Raw genomic sequence first — 18,424 nt, 5'->3', positions numbered from 1 at the left:
AGAAAAGACACAACCGCTCTAAGCCCTGAGCTCTACAGTCACACACTTTGCAAGGACACTTAGAAGGGAAATAGAAAACTTGGAAACTGCCAGGTTTCCAAGTGGATTAATTCCTCTTACAAAGGCACTTGTCAAAACTATCAAAAACCAAAAAACAACACAAAAAAAAGATTGAGAGAGATGAGGTTGGAAGTGGTTCTGACCATTAAAACAATAGCAACTGATACGTTTTTAGGGAGTGGGAAACTTTCTGCTTTTTGGAGCTGAGTTGGTTTTTATGTTAAAGTGGCTATGTACCAGGGTGGCTCAGATGGTTAAGCATCTGCCTTCGGCTCGGGTCACGATCCCGGGGTCCTGGGATCGAGCCCCGCATCGGGCTCCTGGCTCAGCGGGGAGCCTGCTTCTTCTTCTGCCTCTGCCTCTCTCCCTGCTCATGGTCTCTCTCTGTATCTCTGTGTCTCAAATGAATAAATAAAATCTTTAAAAAAAATAAATAAAGTGGCTATGTACCAAGTCTGTTTTTATGGTCATTGTTGTCCAGGCTGTGTGTTGTTTTGCTATTTTTACTTTTTATTTATAAAGAACTAAAAATAAGAATAAAGTAATAAATTGGTGGATATAATCTTAAAAAATTAAATTAATTCTGGTAAAATGGACATCTTTATGATGTTGTCCCCCAAGAACAGAGCCTGTCTCGCTGGTTCGTGTGTACTCTTGTGTCTTTTGTGTTTTAAAGTTTTGTCTGCTCTAGATCTTGCAGAGATCTCGTTGGGTTTATTTCTGAGTATTTTATCTTTATTGCCATTGTAAATGGGATTTTTCTCCTCCATTGTATCTTCAGATTGTTGTTTATGGCAATGAAGCCTACTGATTCCTGTGTGTTAGTTTTCTACCTTGTCACCTCTTGAAATTCTTGCATTGTTGAGGAGCTACATACATTTTATGGTCTTACGGAAATTATGTCTCACGTCCTGGTTTATTGTTGAGCACGATGTTACATGGACCTGAGATACTACACTTGTCTCCCCTTTCCTCTGTGTCTCTATTCCCTAGAACTCAGTCTGGGCCCAGTGCCAGGTCTTCATTCCCTCTCCTTCTCTCCCACTCGGTGATTTCATCTGTTGCCATGGCTTTCCATCCAACCATATGCCGATGACTCTAAATCCTGTTTCTGGTCTCAACCTCGCCCCCTGGACTTGCTTACCCACCTGCCTACCTGGCTTCTCTACACAGCAGTCCAGTAAATATCTCAAACAGAACACGCTCACAGCCCAACTCCGGATTCTTCCTTTCAAAACTTTTCCCCCTTGCTCACCGTGCTCTACCCACCCCCATCCTAAGTGCCACCAAGAAAAGCAAGGTGCTGTCCCCACTCCTCTCTGCCTGTCACCCTGTACATCTTGTTAACAGATGTTACCAGACTTTCCATGTCTCCCGCCCCCATCCATTTGAGGGCTCCACAACCTGGCACCCAGCTCACCCACTCTGTCCTCCTAATGCATTCTTCACTTCACAATGGCCAGAAATATCACTTTAGAATGTGGATCAGATTACTGTATTTATTCATTTGGGGGGTAACATGTTTGTAATTTTTTGAATGTATTCTTCACGCGCAACATGGGGCTTGAACTCACAACCCTGAGATCAAGAGTCACATGGTCCACTGATGGAGCCAGCCTGGCACCCCTGATGTTTGTAATTTTATTATTTCATTTTTAATGTTTTTTTTCAAAGATTCAGTCATTTATTTTAGAGAGGGAGGGTGCACGTGAGCCAGGGGGAGGGGCAGAGGGAGAGAACATCTCAAGCGGACTCTGTGCTGAGCGTTGACCCCAACGCGGGGCTTGATCTCAGGACCCCGAGATCATGACCTGAGCCAAAATCAAGAGTCGGTGCTTAACTGGCTGAGCCACCCAGGCGCCCCCATGTTTGTAATTTTAAAATTCCCTAGGGGCGCCTGGGTGGCTCAGTCGGTTAAGCGACTGCCTTCGGCTCAGGTCATAATCCCAGGGCCCTGGGATGGAGCCCCGCATCGGGCTCCATGTTCTGCGGGAAGCCTGCTTCTCCCTCTCCCACTCCCCTTGCTTGTGTTCCCTGTCTCGCTGTCTCTCTCTCTCTCTGTCAATTAAATAAATAAATAAACAAAAATTTATAAAATAAAATAAAATAAAATTCCCTTAAGGATTCCTCAGCAACTTACGGCCTCGCAGGCGGGAGCCTGATACCTGTCTCATGACTAACCCATATAATAACGCAGTCATACAAGTGACAACTTGAAAACAGGACAGCACAGCAAGTTTGTGTGTGTTGTATTTCTGTTGCTGCACAGTCATCCTTTTGGTCACGTAAGAGGCAGTTCTACACGTAACGGTTCAGGTATTCGTTAACATGGGGGAGTTTATACTTTTAAAAGCACACGCATATTTAAGCAGATTTCACTACTCTTTGGATGACTATAACAAACCAGGCAGTGTGGGATGTGGATCGTGGGGGAGGCTGTGGGGGCAGCACGCATATGGGATGTGCTTTCTGCTCAATTTTGCTGAGCAGAAGCCTAAAACTGCTCTAAAAAAATCAGTTTATCAAGTAAAAAAAGTTCAAATCACAACTGATCCTGCTCTAGGCTTATAGCTGAAATAAGTAACCATTGGGAACACGACGATTCTGCTCCGTCTCTGTATGCTGCAGCAGGAATTCGAACCAGGCACATCAAGCCCAACTCCTGCCAAACACTTCTGAGCACCCCCCATGGGTCTCTGGTCTGAATTCAGTAAAACTGCTTTCCTAATTTACAACAATTTTCCTAATTTAGCAAAAACTACAGTGATACCGTTTCCTTCACTTGTCGTTCTTCCTACAAACTCCATCTTTAGCCAAACCGTGCAAGGGTCAGCGGCCTCCACTAGACACAGGTGTGTCACAGCGGGGACGTGGGTGGGAGGGCATGTGGCGCCGACAGACCAAAGAGTCAGCCTGCGGCCAGTGCTCTGTGGTTGGCAGCACCGGGCAGCACCGGAGGACCTGCCTGCGGTGGGAGGCGAAGGACACACTCAGCCAAATGACAAGCCATGATTTCACATCTAGGCGCTGCATATGCACCAACAGCTGGTCGCTCAATACAGAGAACCTGACCTTTTCCCTGGCTTTCTGAGTGCTGTGGAAACAGTGGCCCTTCTCAGTGCTCTCGTTCTCCAGGGAACGTTCACAGAAAAGCGGGAAGGGAGACACTGGCCCACAGATACTCTTAACGCACTTTCTTTCTTCTTAAGATTGAGTCAAAGTGAAGCTATCTGCACAAGTAACTTTACTTTAGTTCAGAATGATAATCTACAGAATGTAAAATTAACCAACTGCTCTGCCTGTTGGCATGTTTTATTTTTTTTTTACTAAAGGCCATTTTTTAAAATTTTTATTGTTATGTTAATCACCATATATTACATCATTTGTTTTGGTGTACTGTTCCATGATTCATTGTTTGTTCATAACACCCAGTGCTCCACGCAGAATGTGCCCCCTTTAATACCCGTCACCAGGCTAACCCATCCCCCCACCCCCTCCCCTCTAGAACCCTCAGTTTGTTTTTCAGAGTCCATCATCTCTCCTGGTTCGTCTACTAAAGGCCATTTTAAAAGGTTGCTTTTGTAGTATTCCAAGAAAATCTTAGCTGGTGATACATTCTAAGGAGAAGATCTCATCACCTACAACTGGGGTGTGTATAAACTCTACAACTGTGGGTTTGGGTAGAGCTCCCCCTAACGTCCTAGTGAGAGGCAGGGAGCGAAGGACACACTCGGACAAAAAATTTAGAAACCAACAGCAAACAACCTCTTGCCACAGCCGGACACTCTCCTCCTCGCTTGCAAAGCGGGGAAAGTTCCCTGCTGGGAAAGTTCCCAGCAGACCAAATGGAGAAATCGGACCTGTTTCCCTCAGCATGTTCCCCAGAACACAACACCACTGCCTCAGGACCTCTGCAATACTGGATGAATGCCAGAGACGCCGACTCTCAGGCCAGAAGCCTGGAGAACGAAGGCCATTTCAGCCACTGACCTATTTCAGAACCTATCTTTTGAGTTTGGTCTTAGGCTTATTGCAAAGAAGGAATACGGAAGGTTGATTAAAAAATACATTTAAAATACCCCCAATTCCTCCAATCACGGATGACCTACAAACGCTGATGGCTAGTGTGTCCACTCTCCCTGTGACACCCCACCTGACTTCCCCAACGCAACCAACATTCCCATCAGCCCTCATTGCCATCCAGACGGAAGGCCTCTGGTAATGCCTGGTGAGCATGGGATGCTGGGGCTTGCACACCACTGGGCAGATGGCGGCCAGTCTGGCTGCAGACTAGACGCCAGACACCAGGAATGACGGGCAGCCTGGCTCTGGGCCTTGCCCAGAACAGCTGGCTAGTGCCAGCCCAAGGCCAACTCAGGAAAAGCAGGAAGGCAACCCGGGCAGGGAGAGGTGCTACCTCACGTGGCGCTTGTCACCTGCTGACTGTGGGTCCAGGTGCCCAGATAGGAGACTTGGGGCACCCATGTTTCATCTGTCCCAGCCAGCAAGAGAAAATGTCCAGCTTATACATCGGCTGTCACTCCCCACATCGGCCACAAATCCAAATTCCCTAGGACAAGATAGGGGTAACACCCTCAAATGGTTGGCATTTAAGCCCACTTGTCCAGGAGAGGAGCGGGTGGTGGGTTCGCAGGCTGGACGGAGGCCCCGGGACAGAGTGTGAACGCTGGAGTGCCCATGTTCCTCTCAGCAAAGCTTCGGGTTTCCATCTGAGACATCCAACCTGAGCTTCCGAGGACCCTCTGCCCTGGGGATGCTCAACAGCTGGGAACACACACAGGACGCCCACGGCACCTGTTAACAGAACGCCACTCATGCCCAATCACACCTCTGGCTGCTGTTTGCAAATCAGTACAGCCAACAGGTTACTCAGCTTGCTCCAGATCACTCCTCAAATGGCCGAGCAAATGCAGTCCCATCCTGCAACTCAGAAGCTCCTTCCACTGCCTGGTGCTCAAACATTTCCACAGAAGCACCCCAACAGATAAGAAAAGTGAACCCCTCCCTACCCTGGACAGATGAACACAGAGCACAAAACTCTGCTACATTTTTCTCAAAAATGCATGCAGACTTTTAACACTAAAAAAATGTAATGTGCTGGGACACCTGGGTGGCTCATTTGGTGAAGCGTCTGCCTTTGGCTCAGGTCATGATCTCAGGGTCCTGGGATGAGGTCCTGCATCGGGCTCCCTGCTCAGCGGGGAGCCTGCTTCTCCCTCTGCCCCTGCCGCTCCCCCTGCTTGTGCTCTCTGACAAAATCTTTTAAAAAATGTAATGTGCTAATATTATTATCAGCGCTTCCCATGAAAACTTGTACACTTGGGGTTTCTCCATCTCTTGGCCGCAAACTTTTGGTGCATCGTGAGCAGCTCAGTGGCACCTACACGAGCGCACTCCCTTAGCTTAAATCCTTCAAATGGATGGCTCTCAGAAGAAGATGCTCAACTTTGCTAATTAAAGACATACTAGAGTGTGGTGACACCATGTTTTCATCAGATTAGGAAAAAATTAAACAGGCAGTTGCTGAGGTCTTGGTAAAACTGATCATGTTGCTAGGACTTTTTGGACAACTTGGCACCTTTTTTTTAGAGATTTATTTATTTGAGAGAAAGAACAAGTGGGGAATGGCAGAGGGAGAGGGAGAAGCAGTCTCCCCCCCGAGCAGGGAGCCCAATGCGGGACTCGATCCCCAGACCCTGGGATCATGACCTGAACCGAAGGCAGATGCTTCACCGACTGCGCCACCCAGACACCCCAACTTAGCACCTTCTATCAAAGCATAAACATACATCCTCTTCAGCACAGTGACACTAACACCAGGAAACCTCTAACAGACTGCCCACAGCCTGGTGCAAAGACCAAGACCTGGCCAGTATCTGGCCAGACCATGCCACTGTGGGAGGACGCACATGGTGGGCAGGAGGTACCCCAGGACCTTGGTATCTGTGGATGACAGAGCCGCCAGACGGGACACTGAGCAGTGAGTCAGTGCTGTGGAGCAGGACAAGGAGCCGGGCACTTCTACCTTCCCAAGCTTTCACATCCCTTGGAGCCCCTGACCGCCTACTAACACAGCGCTGGAGGGAAGATAGAGAGCTCTGAGTACAACCATCCCCGTGTCCACGTTTCAGTGCCCATGGTCCCCGTGGTCTAGCAGCTGACGACCCCCCTCCTGACACAGCCTCTGACCTATTTGGACTAACACTCCATCACAGGCCTTCATCTCACTAGGAAGGCATTTGATCATCTCACGCCATCGCAAGTAGCGGGGAGTGCAGGACAGTAAGGAATTCTGAGGGAGAGAGACACCACACTTGCGTAACTTTTATTGCAGTATATTGTTAGGGGAAAAGCTCGGAGATCCTAGGGTCGGTTCCAGACCACAATAAAGTGAACATCTCCGTAAAGGGAGTCAAGTGATCTTTCTGGTTTTCAGTGCACATAAAAGCTGTTTATGCTATCCTGTAGTCTACTAAAATGTGCAACATTACGTCTAAAAACCAATGCATGGATCTTAAGATACTTTGATACAACATGCTTTCATTGAGCTGTGAGTCATAATCCCTGATGACAGATCACCATGACAAATAATCAGAAAGTCTGAGATATTTCAAGAATTACCAAAACATGACACAGACACACAAAGGCTGTTGGAAAAATGGCACCACAGATGTGTTCAATGCAGAGTTGCCATAAACCTTCAATTGATAAAAAAACACAGATCTGTGAAGCGCAATAAAGCAAGTAGTATGTGGTATGCCTGGATAATTGCAATTGCCCTTTTACTAGCTGTAGTTCATCTTACTGTGCCCAAGTCATAAAATTAAGTACCACAGGTCTGTACAGGGAAAAACCGCAGATACCTACAGTCCAGTGCAATCCACAGCCTCAGGCACCCACGGGGGTCTTGCAACGTACCCCTGAGCTAAGAGGGGACCACTGTACTGTGCCTAAACGTTCTAATCAAACCCGAAGACAGAAGCATGAGCACTCATAAGCTGACCATTCTCTTCCTGGTAAGATGTGGGTTTCTGTCCTTTAGTTTGGATGACCAAGAACAGCACCATCCAACAAAACTACAATGCCAGCCAGGCACCTGGGTGGCTCAGTCAGTTCAGCATCTGCCTGCAGCTCAGGTCATGATCCCAGAGTCCGGGGATCAAGTCCGCGTAAGGCTCCCTGCTCAGGGGGGAATCTGCTTCTCCTTCTCGCTTGGCTCTTCCTCCCCTCGTGCGCGCACATGCGCGTGCACACACACACACACACGCTTGCTCTCTCTCAAAAACAAAACAAAAAAAACCCGAAACCATTAAAAAAAAGAGCCAGCCACCTGTTTCTAAAGTTTCTAGTAGCCAGAGTTAAAACACAAACAGGTAAAATTAACTTTATTGCTTTATTTAAGCCATCATTTCCAAAATATTAGCATTTCAACATGTAAATAAATAACTTTAACAATGACATACTTTATTGGTATTGTCTTCAAAGCTCAGTGTTTTTGATTCTCAATTTGAGTATTAAATTTCCATGAGAAAGGGTTGACCTTTATTTAAAATTTACAGTTGGAACAAGACTCACATACCATACTGAAGAGTTTTCTAAAAAGTGCATCAAGTTAATTGCCTTTAAGTTAAATACAACTAAAAATTCAACCCCAGTTGGGCCGACTGCATTTCCCGTGTTCCATAAACTGTGGCTAGTGACTACATACTGGACAGCAGGGGGGCAGATAAGTGATTTGTCCAAGTGGGGTCCCCAGACCCGCAGCATCAGCATCTGCTGGGAACTTGCTAGAAGTGCAAATTCTCAAGGCCCACCCAGACCCACAGAACCAGAAAACTCTGGGAGGGGGGGCCCAGCGCCCTTCAGCGGAGCCCTCCACACAATTATGAGCACTGGGAAGTGTGAGAACCACTGGTCCAGAAAACAAACACCACCAATTAAGACAGCCCACAGAAATAGTTTTGATCACCTATTTGTGGAATGGAAACTGAACAGAAGCCCCTCCCCGCATTGTTTTGAGGCTCTGACACCAGGAATAATCGCCTGGACTTTATTAATCCAGGAGCAAGGAGAGGTCTGAATGTATAGGTGGATGACCAGTGGCTTAAGATCAGGACCCAACTCAAATGACACTTTGCTTCATGTTTCCCAATGCCCAGGGTCACAGGACATGGGGCGCTCTCAGACCGAGGCCGTCAGGGTAAGCCCAGCACTTGAATCTGTGTGGCCACGGGGCTGTTCTCTCAGTAGAACAGGGACTGTGTGTGTGCAGGGGCCACCTCGGAACAAGGGCCCTTAGCAAGGTAGGCCCACAGCCTCCCCCCTTTCCTGGGCTCAGGTGCCTGTCAGAAGCCACAAGATGAAGACCGAGTGCAATCAGCTGTGTGCTTGTGCAAGTGACCGAGGCTTCCAGAACCCTAGGTTCTTGATGGACTCAGGCCAGGGCACAGCTGCCCTCTGAAGGATCTGAGTGTGCCAGATCAATCTTCACGTCACTTTATGTGGGGGGCAGGAGGGAGGAAGCAGAGGTTGATGGAGTAGCTTAGCCTAACTTAGAATATCGATAGCCCTCTGTTTATTTTGCCAAAATTTGTACATTTTACTGGAAAAGTTTTATTGGCATCTCAGACTGTTTGCCATGAGAAGTACAAAGGCAACAGAGCACAAGTGCTGCCTACCAAGCTAAAATGATACACAAAACAAGCTAATGTGTGCCAGTGTGGGCGGATACAGCCACATCATCTCTTTACTTGCCCCCTGAAAGAGAACAAAAGAATAGTTTATTTTTTTAGGTCTGTCTTGATTAACCAGGAGCAATTGATCAAATAAAAGCTCTAGGCCAAATAAGGTTATTTCAGAAACCACCTATAAAAATGTTACTACTAGATAGACTCCGTGCTGGAATGAACTGCGTTGGTAATTTGGGGCTCGAGAAAGCTCACATCCAGACCTTCTATCACCCTTCCTTACAACTAAGCCAACGGAAGAGCAAATAATTTCAACCAGTCAGTTATTAACTGCACTGCAACGACTTTTCAATGCTCGTCACTCGGACAAGAACCACCTGGTACAAAGCACCTGTATTTGTGCACACCCTCTGGACCCATACCTGAGTCGCTGAGCCAGCCAACTGGCGGACAGTGTGTTTAAGGCTCCCGACAGCTTGTGTTCAGAGGCTCTGGCAGCTGCACACCTACACAGAAAGGTCAGACCAACAGTCATCGACCCCTTCATCGGCTCACCTGGAGAGCTGTGTGCACAGCAAAACCTCTGCCTGGTTCAGGCCCAGACAACACGAGAAACTACCAGTAACTAAAAGGTAAATTTACGCTTCCACTTCCACTCAACAGCCAGTTTAGGCAAAAGTTTTCACTGACTTGAGAAAGGTGCTCTCGGTTATACCACTTGTGAACGGGTTGAACTGTGTCCCCACAAAATTATAGACTGAAGTCTTAAACACTCAGGACCTCAGAATGTGACATTTGGAAGTAAGGTTGTCACAGATGTAATTAGCTAAAATGCACTCAGACTGGAGGACAGGACCCTAAAATCCAGTAGGACCGTGTCCTCATAAAAAGGGGACATTTGGACACAGACACACAAGGAAAATGCAGGTGATGAAGGACACAGAGGCTGGGGGGGGAGAGACGCCCACAGCCAAGGAATGCCCAGAGCCTCTGGGAGGAGCCAGCCCCGCCACACCCCCATCTTGGACCTGTGCTTCCAGAGCAGGGAGACTGAACTCCTGCTGTTGGAGCTGCTCAGGCCTCGGTACTTTGTTTTGGCAGCCACTGGAAACAATACAACTAGAACCCAACTTTATAATTTAGAATCCAATTTTAATTTAGATTACATTCAACCAAACTCCTACAAAAAACATTTCACCTCAACAACTTAGTTCGGTACAACGCTCAAAGTTGCCCTATCCCCACCACGGGGGTCAGGCGCGCCCACTGATGGCACCATACATGAGCCGGTACGCCAGAGCCAGCCTCTCTTCTCACCTGGCTGTGCCGATGGGGCGGCCCCCGTGCTTGCAGCTGTGATCCAGAGGGTGTCTATGCTGAATGCAGAAACTGCCACGGCACTGGTCACAAGCCACCTGCAGCATCTCTTTCTTCTTGCAACCCTCTTTTGAGCACCGGTACATAAAAATCTGTGAAAGCAAGAGTTGCTTCACTAAGCAATTATTTAACAAGCCCCTAATAAGACTACCAGCATTTAAACTAGAAATGGTTCTTAGCTACAAGGAATGAAGATTCCAAGATTTCATTCAAAATCTGCCAGGTAAACAGGTGAGTACTGAGGAGACCGGAAAGTTTTAACAAATAAACACAAAAGCAGCACCTTAAGTTGGGGATTCATGTGAGACAACTGGAGGCATTCTCAGCCAAAAATACCTCCACAGAGCCCAGGGGAGTGGGGATCAGGGACATGGAAAGAAGGACGCCAAGCCTGTGACATTGTGTCCAGTCCCACAGAAGACAGCTGGCTCCAGGGGCTCTGGGGACATTCCAGGAAGCTGAAGTATCTACAGTCCCTATACCCATTCTGTTACTGGGGTTTTGGGGTGTTTTTATTTGCCGGGGGCGATAGGGGTGGGGTGAGGGAGTGATATAAATTCCCAGGTACTGCCGACTCTGTGAAGTAAGGATGTTGGTCAAAAGGTACCCACCTAGAAGCCCGAGGGCAGTAGTACTCTGGCAAAGGCGGGCAGGCAGAGACGGCCTTCAGCCACCACAGCATGTGCTCACAGCGCAGGGATGCAGGGTGCCTGCCCCAGGAGAGCAAAGGAGGGTATGCCCGCCCTGGGGTACGGGGATGGGGAGAGGGGACGGGCTCGGGTCATGAATCTTGGGTGAGTCAAGAACGAAGAAGACCTTGTCAATTCAGGAGGAAAGCATGCCTAGTGCAGCTGTGATCTTATACAGAGGCAGGGAGGTTTTAGAAGAACTTCCAGAAGGACTGGAGGGCAAGGCCTAACAGCGCACAGCAAGAGTGGGGTGAAGAGAATGGGGTTATGGAGGCGGCCTGGGGTTGGCTGGTTAATAAAGGGTTTTGGGTGCTAGTCTAAGGCATACAGAGCTTATTTTCTCATGTTGGAGGCTGAAAGCAGCAAGCGGGAGTTAACAAGACTTACGCTTATTTACTGCAACTGTTGTGTGTTTAATGTAAAACGACCAGGTAGTTCGTAACTATAAACCAGGATCCATGACTGGAAACTGGGATTTGGGCCTGACAAAAGCCAATTTCCTGGAGACAAGCTCCTTCAAAGCCCACACACTTATTTTGGAGAGCAACAAGAGAGGGAAAAAAGGAGCAGGGCATCTCAGAAAAATAACCTGAGTAACCTGGTAGGGCCTTCGGGAAGGGCAAACCACAGAGCTGGTCGAGACCAAACCCCAGGAAGGCCTGAGTGGTGTTGAGAATCTGCGGTCCAAGGGGAGAGGGGCACACGTTATGTGCCATCCACTGACGGTAAGTTCAGTTTGAGTCTCCTTGGACTTCTGGTTAAGGAAGGAGAACTGAACACATACTTGCTCTGACTCCTGAAATACAATGAAAATGACAGGAAGAAGATTCTCTAAAAAGCCCACAAGGGCCAAGAATAAGGGGGGGGGCGGCGGGAAACAAACCAAACAGCTGCAAGATTTTAGGGGGAAAAAAAAAGCACACAAACAAGTAATACTGAACCTGGCAGATACAAGAAAGCCAAATTGTAAACTGGTGGGTAAAGTCGAGAAGATGACTATTCACGAAACAAAACCCCCAAAGGCTCACAAATCAGCCGTAGCAGCAGCTCAGGGTGCCGTGGGACTACAACAGGAGAAGTGGTGCGAGTCTGAGAAACAGACCAGCAGAGTTGCACCTGACCCCAGCAGAAGACGCACGCTCGGCAGAGGGCCTGAGAGAGGATGCTGGCCTGGAAGGTGTAGCAATGGGCAGGACGAACACAAGAAACATGGGAGGGGCACTCAGAAGGCAGTAAGGATTTCACACTCCCTTCAGAGGAGATGCAAGAGCTCTCTCCACCTGGCTCCACAATCCTGGAAGCCAGAGCATGCTCTCCAGGCAGGGAGCAGAACATCTTCTCAGGGGAATCTGATTAGCCCAAGAGAAAGACTTGAAATCACAGCACAGAAGGTGGACTGGGCAGATGACCTGCAGCAAAGGCGAGAGTCCACACTGCCCCCACCGTGCTGCAGACTGGCACACGAAGACGACGTTCACCGTGATGCAGAAAAAACATCCTGGACACAGAATGCACAGGGAAAGAAAACTTAAGGGGGAAAAAAAGGAGACCTATCCAGGAGGTCCAACACCCAAGAGACAGGAGTCTAGAGGAAATTGAAGAATCCAAGATTGCATTCCAGATGGAAACACTGGAGTTTCCAGTTTAGAAGGGTCCACTGCCTACCTAGCACAACAGATGAAGACAGATCCACGCCAGGAACAGTCAGTGTGAAGCTTCCAAACTCTGGGAAGGGGCTGGGGTGGGGAGGAGTGGGGTGGGGAGAGAGCTTCCAACCTGCCAGACAGAAAACTGGTCCCACAAAGGACCATGTAGAACAGCTGGGAAATTCTCTAAAGCCACAGCAGAAACGAGAAAATGAACCAGCGCCTGCAAATATTCAAACAAAGATCTGAAAGCCAGGCTGCTATCCCCAGGCAGCTAATCAAGGAGAAACAAGAGAACGAAGACCCAGGAGATACATGACCTCCCATTTATCTTCCATGGTCTTTCCTAGGGAGCAAGTGGGACATAGGCCTCGCCACAAATAAGGGAAAACTAAGAAAGAAAAACACAAGACACAGGAGACTAGGGACCGCTGGTAAGGGAGATAGATGCAGGAAACTAGGATCTAGCATAAGAAAAATGCAGAGGGAATCTCTCAGCTGTGGAGACCTGGAACACCGGCCCAAGAGCACACGCCACCTCTGCTGGGAGGGCGGGAGTGGCAAGAGACGTGGCCATGTAGGAACGGGGGGGGGCGAACCCCATGCTCAGCCCACACTGTGGTGAACAGGTAATGCCCAAAACTACAGGGGAACAAGACAAACTCAAGAGACAACAATCCACACACTTGGAGAAAAAAGAAGTACCCCAAACAAACAAGACTAAGAGTTGAAAGCACCTGCTGTGGAGAACAGGGGCCTACTGTTTTTCCTAACATGATTTACTCCAAATGAACAAATGTAGAGCTTTCACAAAGATACTAATGCTACAAAAGCAAGAACACTGAATGTTCAAATTCTATGTACCCTTTTAGATTTTCCTAGGAGGAGCTTAGGAAAAGTGCACATTAACAGAATGGTTCTAGGGGTGCCTGGGTGGCTCAGTTGATTAAGCAACTGCCTTCGGCTCAGATCATGATCCCAGGGTCCTGGGAACGAGTCCCCCGTCGGGCTCCCTGCTCCTTGGGGAGCCTGCTTCTCCCTCTGCCTGCCGCTCCCCTTGCTTGTGCTCTCTTTCTCTTAAATAAAATCTTCAAAAAAAAAACCCCAGAACGGTTCTAGAAACCACATTAACTCTCCATCTGGAGAGAAAAAGGTAAGAATCCTGTAAGGGAAGCAAATCCTAATGCAGACTCTAATATTCAGAGTATGTTCATGTAACTATAAGAACCCAAGCCATCACAACATGGGAAAACACTGACACATCACTAAGGTTTTATTATTGTACACAGCTGATTAGGACTACAGATATTTAGAGAACCGGCCTTTTCCCCCCTACAGAAAGACCAAACATTCACAGAGTAAACATAATTTGTCCTTACCTTCTCTTTCTTCCAAGGATGGTAGTTACAGTCTCGATCAATGTGCTCACCAACCACCACATCTGGTATCTCTCCCTTTTTTACTGGGACAGGGTTGTTACAAAGTGGGCACACTGGGACCTGAACATCCTAAAAATAATGATAGATGATATTCCAGATTCAATCAAAACTCACAAAAGAAAAAGGTACGACAGCACATTGCATTGAAAACCACATAGGGTACACACACTGATCTTCTGACCGCTCATTAGAAGGGGACACTGTTAACACAAAGGATTAACAGTAAGGCAACTCTACAGATTCAGGATAGGTGGAGTCCAGGGGAATTTAAACATGACAGACTATTAACCAACTGTAGAAATGACCCTGAGATGATCAGTGAAAGGCAGCCAAGGAAAGAAGCCAATGAAATTGATCTGGTCTCAGGGCAGCAGGGCTGTCTGTCCAGCACCATGTCGGTGAGTGGTGAAGCAGCCCAAATCCCTCAGAATGGAGAGAAAGAAGAAAACACGAGCCATAAAGACCCTCCAGTTCCCTTCAATTGCCAACAGCCTATCTGGTTCTTTTGTGACTTTCACACGCAGGGAGATTCACTCTCCTGATAGAGCACACGGCTAGGCTGAGCTCTCAGGTACCTAATGACCCAAGCACAAGACTGTAGGGGCTCTGGAGGGAAGAACAAAGCACCCAGCAGCTGCATGCCCAGCAGTTAAAAAACCTCAGAGCCAAGACAGGAGCTAAGGAAACTTAGCTCAGCAAGAAAACAGGTGACAACTGACATCCAAACAGGTAATCGAAGAATTATGGGGCTTACTGTCTGTAGGGGCTAAGCTGAAGGGTCACCCAGAAGCACTCCCTCAGTTGACAAGTCTGCCATATTGAGAAATAAAGCATTACTAATGATCTCTAGCCAGACTCTCCCTATCTAGGGGCATGGGAGGTCAAGCCAACAAATAAACTGGGTAGTGTGGCCTAGTCATCGGGGCCTGGTAAATGAGTCACCCTGACCCGCCCTCCATGGTGACCTAGAAAACGCTGGAGGGTCAGACCCTGGCCAACACGAATTAAAGCATGTAATGATGCTAGGTCATTCACGTTTCTAAGTGCCACCCTAGGGAAGCAGCAGTACAGACACAGAGAAGTCACTAAGATAACCTCTGAACCACCGGAGACACAACGAATAAGGGCCACCGGCAAAGTCAGTAACAGAGGGAGCGCACCTTTGGACTCGCACATGTTGGTTTTCTTAGAGTCCTCTTCAGCTTCCCATTTTTCCCAGGTACTATTGCCACTAAGTAGGATCCCAAGGCTGCAAAGTTACCCAGATAAGCCTTTTTAATACCTCCCAGATTAGATACCTTGTCAACTATTAAACTATTTCTTGCGCTTCACAAAAATACTGCTATGTTTTTTCTCGACGTAACGAATCAAAGGAGCAGATTATTTTAACATGCAAAGTAAGCTTTGAAGGTTTGGATACAACAATTTGACTTCAAGAGCCCCTAAAAATGAAACCGGTTGCTTTAGAGCTGTGCCATCCAGAACTCCCTGATGGTGGAAACGTGCCACCTCCGCACTGTCCAATACAGTACTTATTGGCCACATGTGGCTGCTGAACACCTGAAATGTGGCTGGTGCGACTGAGAAACTGGATTTCAAGTCTCATTTCATTTTAATGCAATTACTAGCTATATATGGCTAATGTCTACTATTTGGACAGCACAGCTTTAGACAGTGAAAAATAGACTCTTTGGAATGAAGTATGATAAATTACCTTCTTGAATGCAAAGGGACATCTATGTGCAGCACAAGTAAAATGGTCTTTACAGAAATCTTGTTTACATGCATCACATTTTAAAGGAAGAAAATCTAAAACAAAAAAACAATAGCATTTTAAAGATCAGGACAAAAGAATTACAGAGCACATTAAACAGGTTATTTACCTACACTGAGTTCTTTACGCCTATCAAATGTATCCTTGAGGTACCACATGTGAGAAAAAAATTGGGGATCATGAATTTCACAATGCCAGCAATACTGAAGAACCTATAAAGCTATGTTTTCTTTTCAAGATTTTATTTCTTTTTTTTCGAGAGAGGCCGCGGGGGGTAGGGGGAGGGCACAGAGAGAAACTTAAGCAGACTTCCTGCTTAGCTCAGGAGCCCAACGAAGGGCTCCATCTCACAACCCCGAGCCAAAAACCAAGAGTCGGACGCTTAACCGACTGAGCCACCTAGGCACCCCTATAAAGCTCTTTTCAAAACACACTCAGCCCATGTACTGTCGCAAATATTTAAGCAGCACACTTGTATCCACTTGGCCTTGGCCCTGGTACCTGGCCTTCAGTAGATGCTGAATAACAGGGCTGAACAGAACCTGCACCTCAGGCCAGCCTCCCAACACTGAAAAGCCAGCAGAGCCAAGACCCAGGGAACAGCTAATTAATAAAACGGCTAGTTCTCCCCGACTAAACAGCTAACAAAACACACATTTTCTAACATTCTCTGAAAAGCACTTACCTAGCTGTTTGCAAGTTTTTTCTGAACAATGCTTCCCCAAATCAGGGAACTCCATTATGAGGAAGTGTCCAAAACACAGATGGCAGATAGATCACCTACAAGAATTAAAACATGAAAAGTACGATGGCCAGAATTTCAGTCCCAAGAGTTCATAACTTACAGCTAAGAAAATAAACATGTTCTGTGGGAAGCATTCAGTGCCCAAGTCATCCTGGGCCCCTGCAGAGCACTAAAGCATCACAAATTCTTGCTGCCTTTTCAGCAAAAAGGAGCTTGAGTACAAGTTACCAGCTCCTTCAAGATCCATTATGACCCCGACTGTTTCTTGGTCCTTTAATTTCTTACTTGAAGAAGCTCACCCAGAATTCAGGTTTGATTAAAACCATTCTGACTCACGTTGACAGGGTTTTCCCATATTCAACTTACACAAATGTCCGCAAAAAACTGGGCCACAATTTCACAGAATGAGTATACTCGTTGACATACACAAAACCGTCACCAGGCACTGAATCACGTTAGTTGACGACACTCTCCCGAAGAACTTCAACTCTGTCCCTCCCGTTCTCAACTCCCTCATGCCTTGAGTTTTACTTACAACTTGCTCCCTAAAAACAATCAACCTGGAGTTGAGGAGGGAGAAGAGCAAGCGCTTAACTCATGGTGGAAACCAGGCGGACACGGGCTGAAGCTACTCTAGAGGGGACCTGAGTCCCTAACAGGCCTCACGAGATCCCTTCCAGGACCTAGCAGCCACAACACTCTCAAGAAGTCCCTCCCCAGAAGTCAGGTCCTGAGGGTCCACTCCGAGGAGGGTCTGCCATGCTGTCCCCAGCTCCCCTCCGGTCATGGTTCAGAGTCACTTCCTCCAAAGGGGCCTTCGTCCCGACCGTCACAGCTTCCCTACACCCTCAAAGGATGCTGTTAACTCCCGCCCCCGCGCCCACTCACTATGGCCCCAACTGCAGACGGGGCTCTCCAGTGCCCGCGCCCCGGAGCGCAGTACCGCGGTGGCAGGCGCGCCCGTGGCTGTCTCATCGGGCCCAGCCCTTGACACAGCAGCGGTGAGAGCCCACGGTCGGGGGCTCGTTCGGCTAGCACCTGAAGCCCTCCCCGGCGTGCGAATCGGGCCCCCGCGCGTCCCCCATCCCCGGACCTGGCTACCGTCGGGCGCCCGGGTGGCTGCGGAGGCGAGCGGGAGGCGGCGGACACGGAAGGCTGGATGTCCCTTCCAGCGGTCACCCACAAGGAACAAGACCAAAAGGCCAGGGAAAATGGGATCTGCGGGGCGGCCCCGCGCGGCCCAAGCCCGCGGGAGAACGAAGCATCCCGTATCTCCGCTTCCTCGGCCATTTATCCCCGGCCTCGGGGGCCAAAGAGCCGCCGCGACGCGTATCCGCCCGGCGCGCTCCGATGACGTCACCGCCCGGCCGGCCAATCTCGCCCCGCTGAGGCTTGGCGTTCCCGGCGCTCCCGGAGACGTCAGCGCCCGGCCGGCCAATCCCGCCCCCGCCGCGGCCCCGTCGGCCCGCCCACTCCTCGCTCCTCCGCCTCCCTTCTCGAACAGTCCGGCCCCTTCTCGGAGCCGCTGAGTCACGGTGAGGCGGCGCCTGCGCGGCGCGGGAAAGCTGAGTCACGGCGGCGAGGCCGCGGCCGTTTGGCGGCCGTGCGGCGGGGCGGCCTCACCGGGAGCCGCGCCCTGAGAGGGTCCGAGCCCGCGCCGCAGAGGTGCCACCGCGAGGTACGGAGCCGGCACGAGCGGGCGGCGTGGGCGCGGGGGGCGCCCCGAGTGGGAGAGGGGGCCTGACCGTGGGGAGAGGACGCCCTCCGCCTCGACGGAGAGCTTGCCTGTCCTCGCCTCGTGGGCTGCCCGGGCGCTGCCGCGTCCCTCACGGTTCCCCTCCCCGCGTCCGCTCCCTGCGTCTCCTCCGCGGGCCCCCTCGCCTGCCCTGTCGCGCTCTCCTGCCCCCCACGAATGTGTACGCGGTTGGTTTCCCGTCTCGGAGCGTGTTACTTTGTGAAGCCCCCGCAAACGGAACGAGCAGATGC

At 49.1% G+C, this 18,424-nt stretch overlaps 1 protein-coding gene across 1 annotated transcript; it reads right to left on the bottom strand.

Moving 5' to 3' along the window:
- Nucleotides 1-7,478: 7,478 nt before the first annotated feature.
- On the bottom strand, nt 7,479-17,774 carry ZFAND2A (zinc finger AN1-type containing 2A). The gene is made up of 7 exons (XM_028091904.2): nt 17,532-17,774; nt 16,379-16,473; nt 15,634-15,728; nt 13,860-13,988; nt 10,086-10,237; nt 9,191-9,274; nt 7,479-8,838 (listed from the first exon to the last, which is right to left on the bottom strand). Exons 2-7 carry the CDS (start codon nt 16,431-16,433, stop codon nt 8,820-8,822), a joined length of 534 nt encoding a protein of 177 aa, XP_027947705.1. The 5' UTR covers nt 16,434-16,473; nt 17,532-17,774; the 3' UTR covers nt 7,479-8,819.
- Between the last annotated feature and the right edge of the window lie 650 nt (nt 17,775-18,424).

The sequence above is a fragment of the Eumetopias jubatus genome, unplaced genomic scaffold, assembly GCF_037043125.1.
Source record: "Eumetopias jubatus isolate StellerSeaLion01/CBP00866 unplaced genomic scaffold, mEumJub1_p1.0 scaffold_12, whole genome shotgun sequence".
NCBI classification, from domain to species: Eukaryota; Metazoa; Chordata; class Mammalia; order Carnivora; family Otariidae; genus Eumetopias; species Eumetopias jubatus.
Note: the sequence above shows the minus strand (reverse complement) of the source record. Positions and strands in the feature narration are given on the sequence as shown.